Here is a 26,422-nt window from a genome sequence, read left to right as displayed (position 1 = left end):
ATTTGGTACACCGGTAGAATACTATCTATCTATACTGTCTAAACTAACAGCACAGGATGAGATGCAACATCAACTTGGCGTAAAATTAAACGCGCGCTGAAAAACGGATTACGCCATTTTGTCTAAACGTCAACAGCGCGCCGCCGGTTCAAATCAACGTCAAATTTGATAGTGCCTGCTAATTCCATGGGTGCATTTATTCGTTATAATAATTTCTAGTCTAGTCTGTAATTCTCAGTGGTTACAGAAGAATGATACTAATTCTTTGAAGTCGACAAAAAGAGATTATCGTTTCCATAACGAGCGGCCTAAGGTTGAACATTATCATATATTCAGGATAACAATTTGTCAGTCCATTTGCGTTCGCCACATATGGGGGTGAGGTTCAAATGTACTGGAAATTTCTTGTATTGCCACTTGCAAAAAATATTTCTATGTACGTGGAGACTCAAATCTTTTTTACACTTAAACAAATGTAAATATGTAAGTAAATTCTAACTAATATTATAAATGCAAAAGCAAGTTTGATTGTTTGTTATCTCTCCACGCTCTATCTGCTCAATCAATGTGCTTTAAACTTTCCATACATATAGTTGGAAGTATGGAGAAGGACATGGGGTATCATTTATCCCGGAAAAATAACTGCTCCCGATCCTGCTGCGAAGCCGCGGGCAAAAGCCAGTGTATATAAAGCCAGTAATATAGGAACGCAAGTCTCGTATCAAAATAATCCGAATATTTAACGAAAATATTTGCCAAAGAAAACCGACTGGAATTATTTCAAACCATCTTTTCCCCGAAAGGGACGGGCGTGACGCAACAATGTTTTCAAAGTAAACACTCACAAAGAAGTTGCCGACAATGCACCAATATATATTTTATAAAATAAAAATTCTGGTACTTTTCGCCTGTTCAGGCTGTGCCGGCCCTAGACTATATTATAAAGGAACTTCCCTTGGTGCGCACTTTTGGGGCGTCACTATCGGCGACACCCAATTAAAACATTTTTAATGAGCAGTCTCAGCAGTCATTGTTATGATTTTAGGAGGCTCTAGGAGTTCGCTTTTGTAGGCATATTCACATTTAACTTACCTAAATATTTCAAAAGGAGAGGCTCCCTGCGTCCAAAAGCGACCTTTGCCATAAAATTAAATTACGCCGCCAATCTACAAAATACTAAAAAAAGACATGGGTAGTTTAATAAATTAAATAAGTTATAAATATTGAATATTAATCAAGAGTAATACACAATTTTGATCTTTCGACAAATTTGTGTGAACGTCTTAAATATATGTCGCCCCCTTTTACTACCTGCCCAGGCTCTGCCCTGCTCTAGGTACGCCACTTCCATCTACAAAGTTCTTTAAGAATTCACTCATTATTTACACTTCATTACCTCAGCTTTTGTTCATTCAAGTTATTGGGAATTTCACTTTTGTGTGTGAAAAATGTTTAAATTTTTATTAATTTAACAAAACTAATCCTTGGTTATATTCCGTTATGATTTCTCAAAGAAATTTAAAACTTCTATTTACTTAAGCCTCTAGAAACTAAACGATTCAATTTTCGACTTCAATTTAAGACTGGGTCAAAGCTTGCGGCGTCATGGCATTTTTTACTAGATAATTATTAGAAAGTGAAATTTTGAAGACATTTGAACACATTTGCTACAATTTACTAAAAGCCAAACGGTGGCAGTCAGAACTTGTGACTATACCTACATTTTGTACGATCGAAAACTATATTTTTATCTAATGAAATTATTATATTTATCTGGTTATTGTAATGTTACTGTGGTATTTTTTTATATTATCGCTTTTAAGGCGCTATTATTTTGCACACTTTATGCCATCATCATGATTATTGGGTAAACATTAATTTTACATTTGAATGCGTTGTGGGAAACTTCCTTTTAAGCAAAGTGTGCTTGTGCCAGGAAGCTCCGCTCTTTCTCATAGCTAGTTATAATAATATTTACCTAACAAACTATATATGTAAACAAGATTTATCTTAAATTTTGACAGTAAATAAAATGTATGTGATTAACATAGCCGTGCACATGTTTAACACATTATGGCACACTAAATAATTGTAGTATTAAACCGGCTACACTACACATGCTCCGATCTAAGGGACTACAGAAAGGGATGCAAGTATTTAAAAGAAAGAGATGTAGGAGGACCTTCGTTTTCTATTAAATACGTGCAATTCCTTTCTTTAGACCCTAGGTTGCCCCTGCGGCAGGTGTGTGTGTAGCCTATGCCTTAGATAAGTTAGTTAGTTTTTTTTAGATAATTATAATACAAAGTATCATACACAAATGTAGTCACAATTGACTAAATCGAAAACGGTGGCCAAGGTTTAGTCAACTATGACCATATTGATTTGTTGAAAATTATACCTATAGATACCTAAGTATATTTTTTATTTTTCGCTTAAATTAATAAAAGCAATTGATAAACATGTGACGGTGGCGTCAGTGAACAAGAATCGTCCTCTCTCGAAAAATAATTCCTTGGGGACTGGAATCAAATAATATCGATATAACAAGATAATATCAGACCGGCTTCATCAAAGGCGGCGTATTCAAAGGAAAATTAGGTATGTTTTTGAAACATTTTGAGGCGCAAGATTTGAATTGTACTAGGAGACTAGAACTTAAAAGGAGTTTTAACGGACGCTTTGCGGGTGGGTGGTGTCAAGTAGGACGGTAATACACCATGAATTGCTGTCCTTTTCTTGAATTAGGGATGTCACTAACTGTAAAAAAAATATTACAAGATATAATTTTTTTTTTCACCATACAACTTATATGACCCTCGGGGTATGAGCTTGTCACGGCTTTATATACCATTGACCAAACACCTTGTATATACATAGATCAATATCATACGTAACGCGCGTCCAGAGAGCGAGATCTGATATCTTTGAGAACGAATATGTCCAACTGTATTGATTTATGGGCTCAAAACTTCTACCAAAAATATAGAGAGTACTGATGTTTAACTCGATTATAAACAGCCATTTAAATGAATCCACTGCTGGGGCACAGGCCTTCTTTATGATGGATAATGACATGATATGACCCTCCACGTGGGACACTACAATACAATCAAAGCACGGAGGAGATCAAAATAACAAATTTTTGACCACCCACCCATTATCACAGATCAAGTGCGCTAATCACTGCGCCATCGAGCTCCTCCAAAGACTGACTTCATAAATTTGAATCCAAAAAGCGACAATACAAAAAAAATATTGACGTCAAGAATGAAAATTTGTAAAAAAAAAATAGGAAATTTATACCTATTCCGGTAATAATTCTGTGATCACTTTATTATGCGTTCGTGCTTCCAATGTTGCCCGTTTTTGTTTTATTTGTAGGCTCTTGTCAATTTATGATATCACAAATACAAAGGTTAAACACTGGACCCCAATTATTGTGAAAGTAGCTACGTGGCGAGTCTTCGCTCCCGTAGGAAAATTGGTATAAAAATACTTTTCTTTACATGCCCGTTCATTGAATGGCCTTTTTGAACTCCTTTTGGATTGGGAAAAAAAAATTGGAAATCGGTTGATATCAGTTTATTCTTTACACATGAACTTGCATCAAATCCTTTTCAGAATACTTATTAATATAGAATAGTAAAAGTGAATATTTCTTTTAAAACATTAATTGAAACCAACAAAAATAAAATATATTAAAATCCTCTTAGTCTGAATTTGCCCCTGGTTTGCATTCTCCGCTACGACGACGCCTTGAAGTGTATAAGGTCTGTGTCAATCTAAGGTGTGTGTGAAAGGTCTATAAAAACTATATATTTGTATCAGTAAACCTGACTCATGTATAGTGGATATACGACAAAGATTGAATTTAAAATTGTTAATTGTAATTTTCATACAAATAAAAATTGGAAAATTGACATAAACAATTTTGTGGATAACTTCATATTGTAAATCGTAATCAATCCATTTGCCCGTTACAACTATCTCATTTTTAAATTTGTGATTTGCGACATCATATATATCATCCTTCATACTATTCGTAGTTGCTAAATTATTCACATCCTACTGTGCAATGTAAAAAGAAATTCAATAATTGAATTTGTGGCACGAGTAGCATTCGAACCTGGAACTTTTCGAACTCAGCCTCTTCAGTGTAGACTGTATTGATTCTCGTCATCTTAATTCTATATAAACTTATCGGATCTCCAAGTTATCGGAGAGTTGGAACCGAGGTCGTAGTGCGGGTTTGCAGTTCACTTTTCCCTCATTGTTCTTCTAATCTATATCTATATATATATATATATATATATATATATATATATATATATATATATTAATCCATCCCTCAACCCATTTCACGTTGGGTTTCTACACGGTGCCAGGTGGAATTCACTTTTCATTATCGAATCATTTGCCAGCGAGTTTCAGTCAACCAATCACGGTATGCCATTGTGACGTGGCGACATCCTCACCGTAACGTAATTGGTTGGCCGCGTCTCACTGCGAAAGGAATCGATAGTGACCAAGTAAACTACTTATGAATTGTTAATTGGTTGCAAAAGTATAAACATAATTATATATATAGATGTGTATTATATTATATACACAATATATATATAATATGTAAAAGATAAATTAAAAATTAAAACACAAATACAATCAGGCCGGGCACGTGATGAGGGACAGAGATGTCAGCAACCTGTCTCGTTTTTTCTCATGTATTCCTAATACGCACATATTCTTTCTTATATGACCGAAATGGAAAATTTGACGGGGTCAATAGCATTGTTTGTCTACGGTGAAAAGTGATTTGAAAACCTTCACTACCTCCTCAGATAATAAAACCAAGGAGACTGATCTAAAATTCAGAGCTTGCCTGGAACTTATCCGGGAGTTATCTGGGGGATAGTTTGTCAGTTGAGGACTTAATAATGCACGTCGATACATTTTTAAACGATTAACGAGGTGTGATAGACCAATTTCTGATAAAAACATATAATATGACTGATGAAAATAACTGCTAGATCTGCCTAATGTGATCGGCTAAACTTTCATTTCGAGTGTGTTAATTACTAACACTGGTATCAGAATTAATTGAAGTCGCTTAAAGACATCTGACATTACTTTTATACTACCTACTGCGTCTAATGGCAAGCAATCGCATACACACTAGTAAACATAAACTATCAACCAGTGTGCAGGTTTCCTCGCGACGTTTTCCTTCACCTTTGTTGAAGCAAATGGTGGTTGATGAGAACTATATCATGAGTCCACTCATATACAAACTCATGTGGCTGTAGAATTCGAACCTGGAGCCTTTTGATTACAGGCGCTCTTAACCGCAGTTAGCCCTATCTAAGATTCTAGAGATATATTTTCTAAAACTATCTATTGACGACCTCGGTGGGGAAGTGGTAAAGTGCTTGCCTCTGAACCGAGAGGTCCCGGGTTCGATCCCAGGTCATGATGGAAAATGATCTTTTTTGATTGGGTCTTGCATTTTTATCTATATATGTATGCCAATGTTATAAAATATAGTATCGTTGAGGTTATATCCTCACATCGTACATATGTACGATGTGTAATAGTGAAGACTAAGAAAACCGTGATGACGCCCCAATGGCCAGAATTCGCGTAAATAATTTGCCATTAAAGGTTACTGACGTCAACCCTCTTTGGAGATGTTATTGTTACCTTTCAGCTGTTAAGGCTATGCGTACCTTGGTCGCCTCGTACGACATCCACGGGAGGATACGAAGTCGTCCTATTCTAGGGCAGAACCACACGCTTAAACTCTATCCCTACTTATGTTATTCTATTACTTTAACAATGGTTCCTTAATGGCGGACTGGGAAAATATTTTTCCAGCGGTTTTAAAAGGATTTCGAGTTCTTTATTAAACCTTTAGAAAGCACACAAAGTATATAAGTGGTGTGTGGTTCCGCCCTGGAATAGGACCTATATCCCGTGGATATCGTACGAGGCGACTAAGGGACCACAGCCTAGGCAGCAGATATGCTGCAATAGCATTCTCAAGGAGTAAAGTCGGTTGTAAAATCACAGCCGAATCTTTAAAATTGTAAGGTTTTTTAACGCCGACCTCGGTCCTTCGCGGCTTCACAACCCCGATAGCAACAAGTCTAAGAAAATGCAGTTATCAATCGTCTATCAATTGTTGAAGCTGTTTTTCGTTAGATAGTCGCCTCGTACGATATCCACGGGAGGTTATGGTGTGACCACACCGTTACATTATAAAGCCTACTAGCCGCGTTTAGCTAGGGCTTAGTTCCCGTGGGAATTTCGGGATAAAAAGTACCATACCAAGTGTGTTATTCCAAGTTTATATTCTACCCGTGTCCAAATTTCATAACAATCTGTCCAGTAGATTTTGCGTGAAAGAGTAACAAACATACATACATAACATACATGCTCACAAACTTTAAGTACCTATATATATATATATATATATATATATATATATATATATATATATATATATATATATATATATTAAAGTATCTATATATTTGAGTTACATAAATACTCCTACATAGCGCTTTGCTGGGTGCCCCAGTTGAAAGACGACAGCGCATCACTACGCGATGCGTAATATCAGATGTATTTTGATTTGAGGTCTATCTTGTCATAAACTTGGACACGCACAGCGTCGCATAGTTCGTGTACCGCTCAGTCGCACACCTAGAGTGACTGGTTAAAACAACTGGAGGGGTCTTTAGGCGTTTGGGATCACAGCGCAGTCGGTATCCGAATAGGTTGATTGGGACCGCTGTGTTTAGACAGATCCGAATGGACCAATGAATTATTTACAATGATATTTTAGTACTACGAAGGAATAAAATCTATTTTTACAGGATTAATATTAAACATAGAGTTTTACAATGAAACATAAAACATAGCATGTCATTGCGTCCATACATTCTTTCTTTTTTTACACGATGTGTAAACGATATTGGATAAAGAGACAACAGGTGGAAGTTAGTAACGTGTTACGTGTTTGTATGTTTCGTGGTAGGCGTTCTAGTTAATTCTTTCAAAATAATACAATGCCAAAAAGTTCTCGGGTGATTAAACCGTAATCTAATCCCAATGAAGCAATCAGATATATTACATGGGCGATTCGGACTTAGGTACGAATGTATCGATGTCCCAAACGCTTCAGGACCGAGCTGAAGAGGCTAGTAAGAGGTACTTCTTATCCCTAATCCCTAGGGATAGTATAAGACAAGTCTATTGTCTTTCTGTCTTATTTTCCGACACCATTCCCATTTATTATCGGCATAATGATCATTTTAATTGTAAACAGAATAAACAGGTGCCTACAAATTTCTCAAGAAATGTCAAGGGACACCTTTAATTGTTATTGTTTGTAAAATTACTTAAACTGAATAATTAATTTTATTCATTAGATAAATAAGTGTTTAAGACGATTGAATCTTCAAATAAATAAATAAATAAACAGAATAAAAGCAGCTTTGAGCTATGCTCTGCTGGATTTGTGTTATAAAGACACATAAGAACGACATAGTATAAGATTATGGCAAAATCTGGTATGTAACCAGTTGTTTATTCAAAACCGTCAAGAAGAAAACTACTTTCTCTTTAAGTACCAAGGTAGAAGAAGCAAAATAAGTCTGTTTCTTTTTTTTTTACAAAAATGACACATTTGACACAAGCTTTTATTGTTGTCAGAGAGAAGATCTCTGACAGCAATAAAAGATTGTGCTCAACGTGTGACATCATGTCCGTGTCCACTTGAGAAGTTCCCGAAACTGGAGCGGTTTCTGGATGCACAATCAGGTCATGCATATCATGAAAATGAAAATACACTGTCATCCATATAAAAATGTTTGTAAAAAATTTCAGCTTATCGGTTGAAGACTTCTGCTACAAAACGCTTGACTGCACTTGTCATTAGTTGAGCACGGGACCTTATAAGTCCCCGTGCTTCACCTTCACCTTCACCTAGGTGAAGCACGGGTCCGGACTCACAGGGGCATATATAATTACATTAAAAAGCTATTATTACATAGATTTTTAATGTAAATATATGTATTTTTGTTCTTTGCGTGTCGATGCTCTTTAACAATATCTGAATTAAACTCTCAGAACAATCCTATTAGTATCATAAATGAGAAAGTTTGTGAGGATGTGTGTATGTATGTTTGTTACTCTTTCACGCAAAATCTACTAAACCGATTGTTATGAAATTTGATACACGGGTAGAGTATAACATAGAATAATACATAGGCTACTTTTTATCTCGAAATTCCCACGGGAGCGAAGCCCCGGGGCGTAGCTAGTGAAGAAAGTAAGTATTTGCCAATAACATGAGTACAAATATATAAATTGATGTTAAAATTAATGAATTAATAAAGTAAAATTAATTAATATATAATGAATGTATTAAAAGGCGGCTGACAAATTATCAGTGTTTTGGAGTCTAAACATTGCATATATCAGAAGCATAGATAAAAGAAATATATATAAAACCAAAAGTCCATATTCATTAATTTGCCAACTAAGTGTACAATGATATAACGTTTATATATAATACAGTACAGTACTGTACTGTACTGTAATGCTTATAAAAAATACAGTACAGTACAGTACAGTAAAGATAAAATCGTCTTAAAATTATTACGTAGTACTTATAATGCTTACAGTGCAGTGCAGTGCAGTGCAGTGCAGTGCAGTGCAGTGCAGTGCAGTGCAGTGCAGTGCAGTGCAGTGCAGTGCAGTGCAGTGCAGTGCAGTGCAGTACAGTACAGTACAGTACAGTACAGTACAGTACAGTACAGTACAGTACGACATTATGGTATAGATACATTGTGCAAAAGGCGGCCTTATCACTGTAAACAAATTCTTCCAGGCAACCTTTTGGGAAATTGCTAGACGAGGAAATACAGAAATGCGGGTCGGATTAAACTGACAATTGTAAAAATAGACTTAATATATAAATATAATTAAAAATAAATATCATAAACCTACATAAATGTTAATACTATAAATTTACATACATACATTACATAAATAAATACTTATATCGTACATAATTATGAATTACGAAGATATAAAGACTGCAGGAGAGAATGGAAATACAGAAACAGCTAATTACAGAGATAAATAATATGTCTTAACCTGAGATTTAAAGTATATATAAGTATATATCATGTATTTACAGTTCAGTGGGGGCCAAGAGTTCGCGGGCAAGTGGCAAATAAGAGCATCGAGATGATGGTATAATGAGTTTGTACTGACAAGGTTCACTGTGACGTCATACCTGCATACAGTTGTTGTTAACAATATTATCATGTTCTTAAGTAGTAGCGGTGGTGGTGTAATGGTTAAGACCCCCGCCTGTGGATCGAAAGGTCCCAGGTTCGAATCCTACTCGTGTCACATGAGTATACCGATCTGACTCATATATAGTAGTTTTAATAGACCGCCACTTGCTTCCGGTGAAGATAGAAATCTACGAAAATGCCTCCTCTCAGCATAATGTTGCGGTGAGAGCCACAACGTTGGTCTTCCGAGGAAGCCATTACAAAATTAAAGGTCAGGTGGGAGAGATTATTGAAATTGTTTTTTGCTTTATTGAATACGGCTAACAAACAACGTATGCTCGTGGTTCCCGTCGTCCTATGTTGTATGTTTATCATGCTGTGTAAATACGTTTAGGGTAGCAATTGTTCTTCTAACTATATATTGTTGTGTCTGTATGTGTTTGTTATCTGTTGTGTTTTTTTGAATAAAAAATAAAGTAAATAAATATATGTTATAAATTTCATCGCAATCGGTCCACAGCTATGAAAGCGTCACGGACAGATAGACTTTTGCATTTATATTATTAGTATGGTCGGGAGTGCAAATTTAATCCCCTTCTACATTATGGTAACTATGTTCTGCCTAGCAACGTATTCGCAGAAATATGTCCAAAATTAATTAATGTTAAGTACATTCATGAATATAATGTAACATCATACTTCGCGTCGTGTAACAAGAGTGTTATATTTAGTAGACATTAAAACATGTATACAAAGTATATAACAATAAATAACATTAATAATTATTTAAAGAACATCTTAAGTTATAAAAGAAATATTGAGTAAGTATTCTTTTTTTATAAATCTGATAAAATTTTCCGCTTTTGAATTAGGGAATTTAAAAATAATCCAATACGATCGGTTGCTCAAATAATCAGATTAAATTCCGAAAAACCATCCAATCAGAAAGTCCTCCGTCCCAAACTTCAAACAGTTCTATGATTTGAAACTCTTAGTGGCTGCCAATGGCGGACGCGTCAGGGACCCCACTCAGAAATGACAGAAATTACAACGGCCACTCCACTAAGTGAATATTAAATGCGCATCAACCCCGATAAAGTCACGAGTCATGCCGGCCGTAACATTTAAAATGTTCCTAGATAGCATTTTAAAAACCCATAGGAATACAACTTTTTTAATAACGCCCCCAGCGGCGAATTAACTGTCAAACTTTGGCTGTAAAACGCCTACCCATATTTGAAAGTGTAGGTACATACCTTGGCTGTACGCGAGCTATTCTTCGGCTTAAAAAAGAACACGGATTTGAAATTTATGTGGTACCAACTTTCCGGTGCAAAATGGCGGGAGGAGCGACCGGCCGCACGCGCGTTCGGCCTTAGACTGACGGTGGGAAATACAGAGGGATGAAGCCTCCCCATTGTGCATCCCTTCTGAATTGCAACACCCTTTTTATGGCAATATAGCGGTTATTCGCCTAATTTCAGGTCCAAGTTTCGTTTTGATCTTTGATGAAACATTTTGTGTAATATATGATACTTGTATAGGCGTAAATTGGTATCGTTTTGGAATGAGATCATCGGTCACAATTTTTTTACACTTTAAAATAAAATAGATACTCTCGAAAATCTGCTAATTTATTTTAATCAACTTTCACAACTCCTTTCAATTCTTATATCTATTTGCTTACTTTCTATATCTAGAAACTAGTGGCCCGACCCGGCTTCGTTCGGGTAATAACGCAATGAATTATACACCTAAATCTTGCTCAGGAATCACATTATCTATTGGTGAGAACCATATGGCGAGCAGACGGCCAGACGAGGCAGAGGACTGTTTACTAAGATGTAAGGATGTAAAAAAGGATAAGGATGCATCCAAAATAATATACTTACCTGAAATTAAACTAAGAAGAAGCTGTATATCTGTATGTCTATCCGTGGCATAGTAGCAGCCAAATGGCTGAACCGATATTCATCTACTTGTTTTTATTTGAAATATAGGATTGTAGAATGTTCTTAGCTCTATTTGGAAAATTTGTGTTCAGCCGTTTGGAAACCTTTAGATCTTTTCTAGCAGATGAGGGGATGCAGGCAACTTCAAAGTCGCATAAGTCTTCCGAATCAGTTTTTGCTTCGTTAATTTTTAGGTTAAAAACATAAAGTCTAAAGGTAAAATTTATCACGCGCCGGGATCGTGAGCATTACTTATTTAGCGGCGGTCGTTTAAAGAGGAGACGCTTCGAATCCTGAATATGCTAAGTGTACATCGAGCAGGTGTTACATACAATTCTGTTAGGGTTGCCAGCTATTTGTTTTACACGAATATAATACAGGTAAGTTTGTTCGTAGCAACATTTTCGTAGCCATTCTACGACGCTACGCCGTAGGCTACGGTGCTACGAAACAAAGAAGCTTAGTAAAGTATGTAAAATTAGTTCATGCAGGTATATTCTAACATTCATAATACATATTATATATACGAGTATGTATATACCTGACCTGACGACCGAGTGCTTGCCTCTGAACCGAGAGGTCCCGGTTTCGATCCCCGTTCGGGTCAAGATGGATAATGATCTTTTCCTGATTGGCCCTGTCTTGGATATTTAACTATATATAATAGCGTTGAGTTAGTATCCAATAACACAAGTCTCGAACTTGTGTGATTTGTCATAATATATTTATTTATTCATATAATTTTTTTCTTTTGGAATGTGTTAATGCTGTTGTCAGATTTTATTCATGCCGCCTAAAGACATCTGACATGACTTTTACGACTACCTACCGACATCTATTGGCAAGTAGCCGCATACACACTAGAGAATTTACTGTCAACCAGTGTGCAAGTTTCCTCGCGATATTTTCCTTTATCGGATGCAAGGGATCTATAAAAATACTGTATGACGAGGATACATGAGTCAGATTGATATACAAACTCATGTGGCAGTAGGATTCGATCCTGAGACCTATCAGTTCTCAGGCGGGCGTCCCACCACCAGAAACCACCCACCAATAGAAATCATAGATCTATACTATTATTATAAATAGGTAAGCATCAGTTTGTGTGTTTGAGGCGGGTAATCTCCGTAACTACCGAACCGATTTTAAAAATTCTTACACCATTAGAAAGGTGAAGGTATTTTATCTCAAAATTTTCACAGAAGCGAAGCCCCGGGAAACATCTAGTTGATAATAAAATGGTGCACTAAATTCAAACTACTTATATAGTCTCTTAAACATTTGATAGCTTATACCATAGATAAAATAAACATATTCATTTTATCTATGGTTTATACCTATATATTACGACAGTTTACTTTAAAAATAAGTTGTTCCATGAAGGAATTTGTTTTTGAGGTTATGTAGTTCTCTATAAGCGTGCCTAGACTTTTTTATACTACTGAGCAAGCATACGCCGGGGTGACCACAACCAGATGGAACCCTGATGATGGGAAGGTGGTTACCGTAGCCTAAAGGCGCCTGCAACACCAGGGGTATGCTTATATTGTAATGGTATGTATGGGTGTCTTTTGTTTTTAAATCTTTATATAATCTGTATTTCTTTTTTATTTTACAAGCTTTTATTTCATTTACAATATATGTGAGAAAGTAACTATATATCCTTTTATGGTAAACTCTTGTAATTCAATTTTGAATAAGATATCACCAACTGATTGTGCTAAAATTTCGTATACCCGTCTACTTTGGATAACAATGGATTATTACGGGTGAATTTGCTAGCGAACTTTGACGTTAACTTTGAACTGCGCGCCGCAGTCATTTTGTTTAATATGTACGATGTATATGTTATGAATGGTGTAATTTGCGTCAATGTCAAAGTTGACTGGAGCAACCCACTCTATTACGTTAGTTTGAATCAAACAAACATATTTTTAGGTATGAGAAACGAAAAGGATCATTAACCATCTTTGCTGAATAATAATATGAATTCTCAGATATGGCAACCCTATTTATTCCGACGCAGACGGTGTCATTTAATATGTATGAGTGGAGCCAATTTGCGTGGCGGCGAATGTCCGTCCGTCCGTCCATTGTCTGGCATTGTACTGCTATGACGACAAAAGATACGACTTCCATGATTATATAATTGATAGCTTGTGTTCTCTCTCTTATCATAGCACTGTTCTGGTTGCATTAGGAGCTGTGACGCCAAGGGACACCTGTGGCTGGCAACACAAAGTAGATTTATTATTTTTTAATTTTTACAAGGATGTCACTCTGAAATTTTTCGGCTACGAAGTCTGTCGTGTGTATCCCAAATATATAAAAATAAAATAATTTTATACAGCAATCGTCTTTGGAGTTAAACAGTAAGATCCTAACAACACCGAAGTGTTTTTAGTGAATGCTCGGAGCTCGGTGTAAACGCAAAAGAATGGATATACAAATCGACATTTTCACCTCAAAAAAGAAGCTGTGATATTGAAAAGCTTGGGGTCAGTGTAAAAAAATCCCGGCCGCCTCCCTCCACCCCAACAGTCCTAGGGAATGCTAATTTTATCATATTTTTTTTTTCTCTAATTTTTTGACAAGGCTTCAGCGCACTTTGTGTGACCATGTCAGCCTCATGGGGGATCTCTAATACAAACTTATCTAGCTTTACTAACTTGCTCTAACTAGCTTTTTCCATGCGAACAGCCCTTTTTACCAACCAGGTACTTTTACCAAATAGCGTGAAAACGTAACAAAAATATTAATATTACTAAACTATCTCTATGTAACTAATAGTATACTATTAAACTAAGATCAAAAACCGACTATCATCCGCTTCAAAATCATTATAAACGTAATAATTATATCAGACTACCCTTGCAATCTTAACACACAAACTCGCAAGTGAGAATGCTACAACTTTATTAATCAAACTTGAGGAATACTTTAATGGCGGTATAGTACGTCGGATTGTCATTTGTAGAATACATTAACACGTTTAGTTTTAACCCCCAACGACAGAAGGAGGGGGTTATATAAGTCTAACGTGTTTCAGTATGGTAAGACTAAGAGATGTGTATTAATATAATACATTCAAAGTAAATATTATATTAATATGTTAATGGATTGCAGATCATTATATTTAGGAGATTATACCTGAATTCCCATTCACTACTCATTACGCCACCATTTATGTCAATTCCTTTAATGTGTAGTAAACTAAAAAGTAATCTACACACATTAGGCTCCACATTATCTAGTAATAAAGGATTTTTATTTGAAACTTTTATAGTTTTCCATAATATAATTTTACTGTACGGATTTTGGTGGCTACCGTTTTTAGTTTTGTGAATTGTGGCAATTGTGTCCAATAGAAAACTAGGCTAATAAAATATAGAATACAAATTTAAGAAACCCCGAGACTCCGAAGTTGTTACATTCTCTCATCCGTTAGAAAAGTGCTGACGATTTCCAAACTTCTGAACACACATTTTCCAAACATCGCTAAGAACACTCTCGTTTAAATTCTCTTTTAAATAAAATAAACTAGTTCAAAATCTATCACTATATATTTATAGATGACACGGACAGACATAAAGATACACAGACACGATAAACTTGTAAGTCTCCTACATCCGTGGTCGGGAGTTTGAACAATTGTTTGATTGTTCCGAGCTTCAATAAGGTTCCTTGTCGACCTTGTTCCTTTGTATACGAAATCCGAAAAACTTAACCTCCCTAGAGGATGTTTCTCAGAACGCTTCAACTGCTGGCTGCGGCCGAATTTTCATTACATTTTTGCAAATTATAACAAAGTTAGAATTAGTTTTTTTCTTATCTGACTTTAAAATAATTAATCTGCACTGTGGCAATTTCAATTATATGAATAATTGATTTTGGAAATTATTCCTTCTTCAAGAAAATGGACGAATCGTAATGACAGCGCAGCCACAGCTGTCGAAACGCTCTCTGAACCACCGAAACTAGAGCTGTGTGTACTTAGCACTCTTCGTATCCTAAACTAAGCTAACTAAACATCTGCTTCAAAACTATGAATCAACCAGTACTTACCTCTCGCAATTAATTTCAAGTTAGATTTGCTCCTAAACTAGAACCACTCGTAATTAGAGATTATCCTTCTACCATTTACGCAATAAATATCTGATCCTTTAAACATACTAATGTTTAATAAGCGGTGTTATAGCGGTTGAAACGGTGGTGGTGCAATGATCGAAAGGTCCCAGGTTCGAATCCTACTCATTTTTATAGACTTCTTGCTTCCGATAAAGGAAAACAAAGTGAGGAAACTGGTTGTGTGAAATGGAGAGGACAATGGCAAACCATTCCATTAATAGTACCAAAAAAGACGCGACCCTCAGCCATAAGGAAATACGACTATGAAGAAGAAGAATACTTATTTAAAAGAGATTGCTTAGCAATAAATGAATCAATATGTTTAATATTGTTGTATTATTTTATACTGATGTTGTTTTTATGGGTAATAAAGATATTTTGTTTTTTCTGTATAAAATTATTTCATTTTTAATAAAATAAACTTATTGTAGATACTAGAAACGTGTGTTATAAAACTTTTACTCTTCAAAATACAGGTGTCCGTTTTATGTTTGAGCTGAAACAAAAGATTTATGAATGTGCGCGAGCGTAGCTCGTAACACCGGTGCCATTTGCAAATATCAACATAAACAGTTTTACTAGTGATGTCCATTATCCGGGTGTACATTACTGGCTAAAAGTTTGCCAAACCCCGAACCAAAAAAAAAACAAAAAAAAAATGCACCCGGAAATGTACGTCGAATCATGGTGGATTTCATCCATGAAAGTCGGAGTTCAGGCGTTTCCACTTCATCTCAGAATCATTATTCCAGCTCCATACTGTTGACAAACAGTGCCCTAAACTTTGGCGGCACATCAAGTAACCTTGATGTGCTGTTGACTGTGCTGTAACTGAACCTTAATGGCGCGGTAATAGCGGCGAGCTTGCAATGAATTTGGGTAGGTTGATGAGCTGTTGACTATACATTGCAGATCTTTCATTGCGGTAAATAAAAGCATTCATACAAATTACGCAATGTTCGCGCATTTGAGTCGGTATGTGTCTGAGTTCGGCGAATAGAGTGGAGCTGGTTTTAAATGTCAGTGTATAAAAAGACGTTTAAACTGACCACTAAAATTCTGGGCCTATTTATAAAATACGATTGTCAGTTTTATTCATTGTCAAGATTATTGATTTGTGTTTTTGGTTGGATTTTGTATCTTATTGATTTAGTATTTTTATGGATTTCTAATATAGTTTAATATTTCTTACACACAATCCTTGCTTTATTTTAAATCCCGGCAATAGTCTATACAGTCAGATTGTTGTAACCTGACTTTTAAAGTTCTACAATGACTTGAAAATTACGATTCGCAGAGAAATTCACAGGGGCGAAGTCACAAGCAAAAGGTAGTATCAAATATAATCGTTGAAGATCTTCGACACGCAAAGAAGAACTATACATATATTCGTGCAACACTAGCAGTTTGCATACGGATTTTACGAGATGGCGTCGGGGCGTGGGCAAGATTACAAGCCGGCTTAGTGCTTACGTGGATAGTGTGCACGGATTTACGGCCCATAGTAAATATTAAATTAGTAGCGAAACGGCGGTGGAGTTAACAAGATTATATTAAATAGTAACAAGATATACAAATCTTGAATATGTTTGGCATTCACAATTAATGAACTCCTTCCAAATGTACTCCTTTAGTTTTATTAATACAATATAATGATTTAACAATCGCTTTCACACAGCTTTCATAGATACTAGGGAATGTTGCAATGACGTCGGCATCTGTCCGAGTTCGCCGATAGTGTGTACCTAACCCGCTTCATAAATGAACGAATGTTGAAGGTTAAATTACTTTGCTCATCATAGATGGCATTAAAACGAATACTATTAGATCTGAAACTGGGATGGGAAAATAAAAGTTGGTGATAAAACCTTGTTGTTAGTCTTCTTCTATTTAATATTTTCATTCGACCTTCTTCTTCTCTCTCTCTTCAAGTTTCTTATTTGTCTATTACTATTGACACATACATATCGTAGTTACGACCTAAAAAAACAATTTATACAACACATATTTTGAGGGTCTATTGAAATTATGACATGCTTCTGAAAGACTGTAAAGATAATAAAACACTATCGCAATTTATAAATATTCAAACTGCGGAAATGGAAAACTTGTTTATGGCCAGTAATAAAGAAAAAGAACAACGACAAGAAGCCACTTTGACAGGTAAAGATTCTTACAGAGTAAAGAGGCAATCGGGTTCTGGAAAATCGATTTATGGAGCTTATCAAGCTATTGTTATACCAGCCAGTAGTATTCCAATCCCACCAATAGGGGGATAGATAACTGGGGGATTTACGCCTAACATTAAATAAGGAACAAACAGCAAATAAGTCAAGAGTTAATCTTTATTTGTGTTATGAGGGCCAATAAAATAATTTTCCTTCAATTATTAGCTTTTTTTTTCACTAATCTCTATCGTCTGTTCATTGCAAGCTGTGCTGCAATGTTACCAAATACCTTCATCCTGATAGCTAAACATGATAATTGGTCTTACCCCCAGAATCCCATTGAGTCGAGCATGTCATTATTGATTTAACCTGTGTGCCCCGTATCTTTTTTGTACCTCATACCGACACATACAATTATTATTGTTTTTTGGGGACGCGCGTGTGAGCACTAGACGGGTGATCAGTCCTCCCATACGGGTTTGGAATACCTACTTTATCTGATTAGTATTCTATATGTCCTGGTGGAGACCATTTCACCCAGGACATATAATATATACCAAAAGAGTCTGTTTCAGTTATATGCATTTTTTATTTATATTTGATATCTATGGTTGACTCATACCATTGGAATGTACCTTGCATGTGGGTAATGGCTGATGCTAGCAGAGAAAGAGAGAGTTTTATCTCTCTCATTTGAGAGTTTTTTCGGTTGCTCTCTCAGCCATTGAGTGTCGGTAATCATTACTATGTTATGTACTGAAATAAAACACATTGAAAAATGTTTTATGTGATAGAAGATATTTTATTTAAAACCGTAAAGCGTGAATATTATTTTAAAATGTTAAAGGCATTTAAAACAAATTTATGACATACATAAACAAATTATATCAATTCAATTGTTTTCAAACTGCAGTAGAATGACCAGGTAAGTCATTATTATTCCAAGAATCTGTGGAAACGAAAAAAATAATAATTTAACAAAGATAAATTTCAGCTTCTACCATTTGTCCCACAGAGATGAGAATTTACACGACGTCGCTTTAATTTCCATGACAATGCAATTATCATAATAAGCACGATCAATGCACGATGGTGGACCAGGTTCGGCTGAGCATCACGAGGGTTCATTGCACGGACATGATTTGACACAAAGAGAATAATACAGTCTATTCTCCTTGATTTGCTCCAAGGAGCATGATTTAATAAGTACTTGTACGGAGTACCTACTAATTCCATGGATGCAACAATATATCTCTGATACAAGAGTAAAAGCATGGCAAAAAGACATTTTTATAAAATAAAAACGTGCGTCGCGCATCTTGTTACAGCCAGACTGGTGTTGCGGCGAACTAATATTGATGTACGACCTTCTTTCTGTTATAATTGGGATTGGTCCTCCCAATCACTCTGAGCCAGTTCATATTCATCTATTTGTACTTTCGAATTATATCGATCTACTTACGGAAACAACAAGAGTCCGGTTGAGGGAGAAGAGCCCCAGTGGTCTGTACCCGACGCGCTGCAGCATCAGCTGGCGCGAGAACAGCTCCAGGCGGGACGCGAGGGGCCCTCTGAGGGGGGACTCTAGCAACATACGTTTTATGATGCTCTCGGTCTTATTGCCCTGTGAAAAGCAATTAAATTAACGTGACTGTAATTTGACTCCAATTGGAATTTCACGGTACGCACCAAGCTCAGAGGTCGTAATATGAGTATGTGACCAATGTTATATTTTTGAGGATATTTGTAATGCTTTTGTGTCATCTGTAAAGAATTTGGTCTACGACAGTGGAAAAAAAAATCTTCTTTCACAACTAGTTACCAAACAGCGAAAGAAAATCTTCTCTTGTAACTGGTTACGTAAGCTTAGTTACCAAAGTAGACGGAGGCAATATGTACAATGAATATAAATGTAATAGAGTGTTAAAACTTCATTGTCATTTCACAGACAATAAAGTCTACCGACATTATAAACAGCTCATTACAAAATTATAGCCGTCGCTGTCCACCTGTGAATTGATAAACCTTCCCGCAGTTCCCAATTTTTATGCATACAATTTTATGTCATAATTTGACATGGCATACTTTTACTATGCCATAATGATTTTTAAGCATAACGTTCTTACGCATAACAATTTGAACCATAACTAACCTAACCTTTTTTTAACTCAACCTAAAAGTTAAACGTACGCATAATGATTTACAATTTGAACCATAACTAACCTAACCTAACCCTAAAAGTTAATTATGCCACATTTACCAATATGCCAAAAATCAACTATGCCTTAGACACATAGATAAAAGAATAATGTATGCTGACACCTATTATGCCAAAATCGTTATGCCAAAGAACAATAGGACAAAATAGTTTATGCGATAAAAAGTGGTCGTGTGAGTTGATATAAAACGGACGTTGCGAATGTTGCAACAACTCAGTCTTTGTTCCGGCGCCGTGTGATGCGGTTCTTTGTGATTATAAGTAAATTGTTTCTTCGGTCAGGTGTCATGATAAATTTATTTAGCACGGTGAGACATCAATTTGGTATTTAGTTAGCACGGTGAGACATCAATTTGGTAGACATAAAGTTCTAGATATACGACGTACAGTAAGACGTACAGTTCCGTGTCGTGGATCTTTGTAGGTAGGGGTTGAATTCCTTTGGCGTGATGTATGAGCGTTGTGCAATAGTTTGTTGTCTTGTTATTATTATTGCGGTACTTCCTTTTTGTCTCTTTCTCTCTCTCTCCGAAAAAATAAATTATATAGATATTCTAAATTTCATTTGCTTGCCAGATTTATTCTTCAAAATCAGCGTTGTTTTAATGAATGTGCAGTAGATTTTGTGCTTCAATGTAATATGCATTTATACTAGTTTTTTATACTTTACCTCTTCCGTTGTACGGTTGCTCGAATCTACTAAAATAAACAGAGACACAAAGTGTAGAGAGAACCAAACAAATTGCATGAATTCAAAGTAAACGATAGGAGAGCCGCGAGGAATTGGATTATCTGTAATAAAAAAAATCTTAGTTAATCTGTTTGTCTTTCACAATTGAGAATCTAAAAATTCTTTTCAAAAAACAGATATTCATCTGAAAAATTGTGTTGATAAACATAAAGAATTTATAAATGAAACAATTACAACGAGAATTTTAGCGTGATTATTTTTTTGTAGTATAAAGTGGGTACCATAAAAAATAATCAAAAAAATAAAAACAATATTTTTTCTGTCTCTCAACGAATGGGTCGAAAGAATTACTCTTATAAAATTATCAAAAAATATTTCATAGAGTGACGCTTAAATATTACGTATGAAAATTACTTACTTCTTTCAAAAATAGCTAAGTACAAGTCGAAAATTACTTCGATCAGTAAAGACTTCACCAACAAGACTAATGAAAGACCATAACTCATGTTGATGTAATGGACGGCCTCGCAGAGTGAGTTTCGGACTATAGCAATGTGCTGCACGGTATCAGTGAGTGGTTTTGTCGATAATGGACGAGGCACACCGGTTCCTGCCGAAAAGTGTATCACTAATATGAGTTAATTGTTTTACACTTCAATTCTTACAACTATTTCCAATTCAAAAACTGTATCTTTCTTTGTTTTTAATTTACGTGATGTTTGGTGTGCTTGCTTGTATTTCTCAATGTCCTATTTTTGTTTTACCTGTGGAGACTTCATTGGCTGTTTCATATTTATATATATTTATTACTTAGCTGTGAATCTTTCTAAACGCATCTCATGTTAGTTCAAGTTGCGTGTAATAAATGCCCCAATTGGCACTGATCTTCAATGAAGACAATTTCTTTTTCTAACTCATTTATTAATCTTGATTAATAAATGGTATACACCACAACAGATTACAATCAATTTAAACAGATATATAATAAAAGTTACGAGCCACACTGTGACCTAAAAACGTGTACACACAACATGACAAACATATAAAAACATAGTTCCACAAAGTAACGAAGTAAGCAAATATTTTTTCTTTTCCTTTTTCTTTTTTTTTTTTTACATACAGTTCTTAGTATAGACTGTGTGTTGGCCGTGGAAATGCACGACCGTGTTATTAGGGCTAATCATAGACGTAGGGTTTACGCCCAGTATTTTTGCCAGTACTCAGTATTTCCCGGTTTCTGCTCAAATAGTCAACAACAAATCTTAGAACGCTAAATCTCACCACTCTCTCGCACTACAATGACGTTTGGTTCTGAAACAGCATATGCCGCGAAAACTGCGTACACGTTTAATGTATTTAGATCGTTTGCTTTCTCAGCTGAAACAGAATAAATATCTGACTTTCTATCATAGCGAAATGCGAATCCTAACACACATCATTAATATAAATTAAGCTTAAAAATAAGAAAGTATCTAATACTTTGTGTGTCTGTGGAGCGGTTGAATTCATGCTCCAGAGTAGAAGATTATTCCATAGAAAAGCGCAGGAAGAAGTTATATGAAAGACTTAATGTACTTAATACTTTATTTACATAAATGTGAATTGGCAGAACATGACGTGAAAAAAAGTGTCTGTGAAGGCCTAATTTCTGATTAAATGGTTTGATTTTGTGGTTACATCAGTTGTTATACATTATATTGTCCATCACACAAGGCAAATCGGAACATGCAAAAACATATTAAGACAAAATAGGCAAATAGTAGTTACTACTTTAATATGTTATTATTTATCCCAAAATGTGTAAAATTTCAATAAAATTTGTTGAACCGTGTTACCGTTAATTATGTTTGGGTCGGTCAAAATGTCAGTTTAGTCAACCGTCAAGATAAATGGTGAAATTTCTCCTTACAGTTGTGGAATTCAGCGGCTGGCACAAGATCGAATAGCTTAGAATACACTACTCGTACTAATTAATAAGTAGGGTGGAACGGTAAGTCTGGGTGTGATGTACAGTTACGTGCTGAAGACGGACTCAAAACTTACTATAGCACAATAACAACTCTTGGTTCATACAATCATTTTTTATCGATCGTATCATGGGGTGTCTCAGGTGTCGGATAGTTGGCTGAGACGATATGATAATAATATTTTCCATGTAAATTATGAAGCGTAACGAGCAAGAAAATTGCGTTTTTTTAAATTATTACCAAAGGGTATGGCGAAATGGCTGGTAGAGGTGGTCAAAATTCGATTAATGGCTTTAAAACGAGAATACACCGTCATAGTGGCGAACATAAATTGTATTTGCAGTATTCCGGTCAAGAGATGCAGCAAGAAGCAGATCCCATCGTGGATCAACTCTATATCTGCAATAAAAAAAGCATATACATACTGTCAAGTTTCGTGGTTGAGCTTCGCGATGGCTGACTCACGCGTCAACTCTTGAACGGGTGCTGCCGGGGGGAACTGGTCAGCTCGATCTCTTATTAAAACTTTTTTCGTTTGGTTGATTATATGATTATAATTTTTTTTTCATCAGCACTTGATCACAATCATAATATATTCAGTATACCTTTTGACCATATACTTCGTGTACTTAGATTGTTAAATTACTCATAAAAAATTTTAAAAATGGTAAGCCTTTCTGGCATGATAGTACAACACTGTTTGAATAAGTTTCTTTCGGCATTTCTTCTCAGCAGTGGTCGTTCCGAAATGCTAGTAGTTTGTAGATTTGGTAAATATCATTGAATTTAGAATATGACGTGAAAGATTGCCTGTGAAGGCCTAATTTATGAATAAATGATTTGATTTTGATTTTAATTCGTCGAAGGTTGAAGTTTTGCATTTTACTTCTCACTATTTAGTCGATTCGAAATGAGACGCAGCGAACCAATCACATTGCGGTGTTGTTGTCGTTGCGTCACAATGGCGCACTGTGATTGGTTGGCTGGGACTCACTATGAATCGACTCGATGGTGAGATATAGGTAAATAGCAAAGTCGGACTACGCACGCATACCACGGCAACACGTGCACGTCGGCGTACGAGCGTGATTTTTAAGCACGTTTGAAACCCCAAGTAATATTATAAATTCGAAAGTAAGTTTGTTTGTTATCTCTTCACGCCGATTATTATGAAATTTAGTACACGACTAGAAAAATTAACTGGAATAATGCATAGGATACTTTTTATCCCGAAATTTCCACGGGAGCGAAGGACCGGGGCGCAGCATATAAAACAAAAATGTGAGTATCCGTGTTTCCGTACAGTAAAGCTTTTTGCTTAACCTGTAGTCTATATTCCACAATGTTGTAAATGAATTGAATAAACGCGGAAAGAGGTAAAAAAAAAAAACAGTTCAACCAACATCGTCTCTGACTTAACTCCACATCCGTTTCGACCACAGCAGCGATAGATGACACGAAATCGTGGATCGTAAGAAAAGAATGCATGAGGCTCAAGACAACGAGGCACCAACGTATTCTGTATTCTTTCTTCTGTGAATATTGGACGTCGATGTTTTGGTCGACCTGAAAATAGCTTTTAGTGGCTATCTCTCTCTTTCTCACATTGGCGTGTACCATACCATTGGGCGGCTACCATCCTTATCCTTACATAATTATAAAACTAAATCCACCGCCGCGTTTGTCTGTCTGTTCGCGTAAACTCAAAAAGATTTTCATGAGGTTTCACCAATAGATAGTGTGCTTCCTGAGGTAGGTTTAGGTATTTATTGTGTTTGTACCCAAGCGAAGCCGGGACGGGCCACTAGTATGCAATACGGAATTTTTGTATTATATTTGCAAATACGATAATGAAGTATGACAATTTGACTCACCATAGCCACTGTCCTCATACATTTGAACATACACTTCATACGTAAAGGTGCTGCAAATACTCCCACTGCAGCTTTGATGTTTTGGGAAACCCATAGGTAATACAGGACCATGTCTGGTAGATTGTCGGACATTTGAGATTTCTTTTCTAATCCACTATAAATTGCTATACCTGCTATAAAAATATTAACGTAATTTTAACATTGCCAGTTGATGGTTACAAAATTTTTTAACCCCCGACGACAGAACGAGGAGAGCTATCGGGTATAAAAGAAAAAGATTTTTAAACTTCTTACATATAAGTATCACTAATATGTAACTGTATATGCACATAGGTATAGATATGGATACAACATAGCCATCGCCTTGTGGTTGGAACCTCAGCGGAGCCAGGCCGAAGATACTTGACACCTGAAATATTCATTATTACACGAAAACAGCTCAAAATCAAAATCAAAATCAAATCATTTATTCAGAAATTAGGCCTTCACAGGCACTTTTTCACGTCATAATCTAAATTAAATGATGTTTACCAAAGCTACAAACTACTAGCATTTCGGAACGACCACTGCTGAGAAGAAATGCCGAAAGAAACTCATTCAAACAGTGTTGGTCCCTATTATGCCAGAAGGGCTTACCATTTTTTATATATAAATTTATGTATAATTTTTTATCAGTAATATAACATTAAGTACATAATAAAGTACATGGTCAAAAGGTATACTGAAACATATTATGATTGTGATCAAGTGCTGATGAAAGGAAAAAATATATATACTTATATATATATATGTATAATTAACCAAACAAAAAAAAAAATGATCTCATTCATCAAAATTATTTCGCCTTAGGGTCAGTTGTGCCAGTTAACGTTATGACGTTAATTTAAACTTGCGCGCCGCCGCTGATTAGATAAAATGGCGTAGGTATTTTGCCTTGTTCTGCGGAGGTTCAAGTTAAAGACAACATTTACTGGTGCAACTGAGACTTCCGTAATATCATTTTCTATTAAAATTTTTCTTCTCCGTTAAAATATTGTTTTTATTTTTCGCTAAGGAATAAAAGTTGATAAAAATGTATAGTAGCGCTAGTGTTCGGGTACGTAGTCCCTTAATAACAGCGAAATCGGGCTGTTTATGTTAATGTTGGGGACAGCGGGTCACTCAGCCTGAAGGGGAACTGATGGTAACGAATGGTAATCATAAGGTGTCACGGACGCGAGTGATTTATCTTTAAGTAAGGAATGTATTTTTAGTCTATGTCATAAATGTTGCCATAGACTAAAAATACATTCCTTACAGATAATAATCACTCGTGTCCGCAATAAATATATAAATATATAAATAATATATAAATATATAAACATATGAGGACAAATCACACAGATTGAGCTAGCCCCAAAGTAAAATAGCTATATATGGTTATATTTATCTGGGTGAATTTCACGAGCGTTTTGAACGTCGCCGCGGGCTCTCATTTGTGTTTAATAAATTGTACCATACACAGTAATCAATTTAATTATTATATTTTATAAATAATTAAAGTATTGGTACAATGTTAATTTTATGTTTAATTTTAAAAAAATGTCAGTCACGAATGACACGCCGCGTTCAAACGCTCGTAAAATTCCCCATCTGACTTATTTCTGTCCATTCATTTTACATTAAAGTTGGAATTGTTAAGATTCATGAAGCCTATATTGACATGGTGAAGTGGATTCCCTTCAACATCTAGTTTTTGCTACATAGAAAGAATTCGCAAATTACAATAAGTACATTACCCTGAGTAGAAAGGCATGAGCGCCGCCGACGACAAATTCTTCATTGCTAAATTTTCGTGGTACTATACGAATATTTTGCTTCATATTGTCCACTCTTTAATAAAAAGGATTATTTTTATTATGCACAATTTTTAAGCGTAAGATCAGGCTGTTCTCGGTTATTATCTAAATATACATTTTAATAAAAAAGTGTATGAAAAATATATCATCATATCTTGCATTTTTTAATAGTTATTACTTACCGGGGTGAGGTACCTGTTCCACGTCTGTTGTATGCTCTAGTACACACCAATTATTTTGTGTTTTTGTTTAGTTTGATAGTGTTTATATTA

At 35.6% G+C, this 26,422-nt stretch overlaps 2 protein-coding genes across 3 annotated transcripts in view; both read right to left on the bottom strand.

Annotated features, from left to right (window-relative positions):
- Positions 1-10,687, bottom strand: part of LOC128679315 (uncharacterized protein) — a 71,382-nt gene extending 60,695 nt beyond the window's left edge. For both annotated transcript variants that reach the window (XM_053761453.1, XM_053761454.1), the window contains exon 1: positions 10,568-10,687. The gene's annotated coding sequence lies outside the window, so the exon portion shown is untranslated. The remainder of the gene's footprint in view (positions 1-10,567) is intronic.
- Positions 10,688-18,454: 7,767 nt separating this feature from the next.
- On the bottom strand, positions 18,455-24,334 carry LOC128679483 (putative gustatory receptor 28a). The gene is made up of 6 exons (XM_053761764.1): positions 24,313-24,334; positions 21,753-21,848; positions 20,890-21,081; positions 20,451-20,572; positions 19,025-19,186; positions 18,455-18,511 (listed from the first exon to the last, which is right to left on the bottom strand). Exons 1-6 carry the CDS (start codon positions 24,332-24,334, stop codon positions 18,455-18,457), a joined length of 651 nt encoding a protein of 216 aa, XP_053617739.1.
- Positions 24,335-26,422: the final 2,088 nt, after the last annotated feature.

The sequence above is a fragment of the Plodia interpunctella genome, chromosome 21 (assembly GCF_027563975.2).
Source record: "Plodia interpunctella isolate USDA-ARS_2022_Savannah chromosome 21, ilPloInte3.2, whole genome shotgun sequence".
Lineage (NCBI taxonomy): Eukaryota > Metazoa > Arthropoda > Insecta > Lepidoptera > Pyralidae > Plodia > Plodia interpunctella.
This window is presented reverse-complemented; position numbering and strand designations above follow the sequence as displayed.